The sequence below is a fragment of the Rhincodon typus genome, chromosome 42 (genome assembly GCF_021869965.1).
Source record: "Rhincodon typus isolate 14 chromosome 42, sRhiTyp1.1, whole genome shotgun sequence".
Classification (NCBI taxonomy): domain Eukaryota; kingdom Metazoa; phylum Chordata; class Chondrichthyes; order Orectolobiformes; family Rhincodontidae; genus Rhincodon; species Rhincodon typus.
The window spans coordinates 3,971,822-3,973,807 of NC_063373.1; the positions used below are offsets into that span (position 1 = coordinate 3,971,822).

General features: G+C 38.9%; 1 protein-coding gene across 1 annotated transcript in view; it reads right to left on the reverse strand.

The window, feature by feature from the left end:
* Positions 1 to 840, reverse strand: part of LOC109923436 (gastrula zinc finger protein XlCGF49.1-like) — a 1,511-nt gene extending 671 nt beyond the window's left edge. The window contains exon 1 of the mRNA XM_048619078.1: positions 808 to 840. Within this exon, the coding sequence (XP_048475035.1) occupies positions 808 to 840 (33 nt within the window). The remainder of the gene's footprint in view (positions 1 to 807) is intronic.
* Between the last annotated feature and the right edge of the window lie 1,146 nt (positions 841 to 1,986).

Sequence of the window (1,986 nt, forward strand, 5' to 3'; positions counted from 1 at the left end):
CAGCTCTACACCTTGTTATCTCAGATTCTCCAGCATCTGCAGTTCCTACTATCCCTACAGTATCTCTCCTGTGTGACTGCACTGGTGTTTGGTCAATTCAGATAAATGCTGGCAGACTCTTTCACACAGAGTAGGTCTATTTCTCCCCAGTGCTGAATGCACTTTTTCCTTCCATGTTCAAAATCCTTTGATAATACAGTTTTTTAAAATTCATTTGTAGGATGTGGGCATCGCTGGCTGGCCAGCATTTCTTGCCCATCCCTAGTTGCCCTTGAGAATGTGGTGGTGAGCTGCCTTCTTGAACCGCTGCAGTCCTCCAGATGTGAGTTGACCCACAATGGTATTAGGATTAAATTCCAATAAATAGGATGCTTCTCAGACCTGGATGTGATTTCACATGGCTCCGCTAATTGCAAATCAACCTTTCAAATGGAAAATAAAAAGTAGTGAGAGAGAAACCAGAAGAACACACACAGATTTTGAAGTTGAGAGAAACCAATCTGATTCTTTGTGGAGCCAATAGCTGGGGAGAAACGTTACCAAATAAACTCTTGGATTATCATTAAACCTAACATTAAAGTCAGTGTTTGCACAAAACTACAAAAGAAGAGGCAGAGCTGGGAGATACACGACTGAAGGAGGCAATTGTTCCTGTTTCTTCCCCACACCCTTTGATCCCTTCAGTCCGAAGGACTAAGAACAAGTGCAGAAGCAAAATGCTGGAAATCTGACATAAAAACAGCAGTTCTGGCAGTTTCTGAAAGTGTGATAGAGGTCAACACTGTCACAACCTAATTTTGTCTTTACCTTGTATTTACGGTATCTAAATGTCTTATTCATGGCTCATCCAGATACCTCTTGTTATCTTTACATCCCCATTACTACTTTCCTGTATTTTGACATGTGAAACCTTTTATCAGTTAATTTCACTGCTGACAGGACAGTCAGTTAAACTTGAGTGCTTTGAAAAATGTTAGAAATGATCACACCAGATAAAATGAGAAGCACTTGAAGAGAAACAGGTTCATTTAAGAAAGTTAGAATCGTTCACAGAAAATTGTGATGAACTATCTCTCGAGTTTTTGATGAGATAAGAATGAGTGTTGATGACGATAATCTAATTGCTTGGATGAACATGGACTGGCAAAAAGTATTTGATAAATGCTCTGTAAAAGCCCAGTGAGTAAAACCTAAATATAAAGGAATAAAAGAAACAGTAACAACATCGATCTGAAATTGGCTGAGTAACAGGGAACAGAGTCATCATGAACAATTGTCTTTTTTACTTGAGGAGATGTGAAAGTTAAAGATAGTTAGATAAAATAAAGAAATGCTGTTCTCATTAGCAGACAGTAAAATGATTACAAGACCATGATTTAAAATTTTCAACAAGTGATGTAGAGATTGGGAGGATAAGTCATATAAACTGAGAACAGCAAAGGCCTGCACAACAACACTTAGAATAAAAGGCCGATAACATCCACATCCTGATTAATCAAGGTCACCATCAGATTGTGTTGTGGTTTTTTTTTTTTTCGCAAAACATCCAATGCAATGTCCTGCAAAGGGAGATTACAAAAATCATCACTGTCAGCCCAGGATAGAAAAGCAGAAAAGAAGAACATTTTTCTTACTTTGGCTTTGCTTCACAGAGTCATATAGAGGTTGAGACATAAAAAGTGGCCGCTTGGGCCATTGTATCTGTACAGGCTGAAAAATAAGCTACCCAGCCCCAACCCACTTTCGACCAATTGGCCTGTAGCTTTGCCAAATCAGACACGATACACATAAATTGAGATTTTCTGCCTCTTGTTTCTCGCAGTGAGTTCCAGATCACAAACATCCTCTTGGGGAAAATACTTTTTCTAATCTTCCATTTAATCTTTCTACCAATCATTTCAAAACCATGCTCCCTAGTCACTGTATTCTCTGCTGGTGTAAGTGGCTCCTTGCCACTCTATTCAGGACCCTCTCAATTAAATTTTC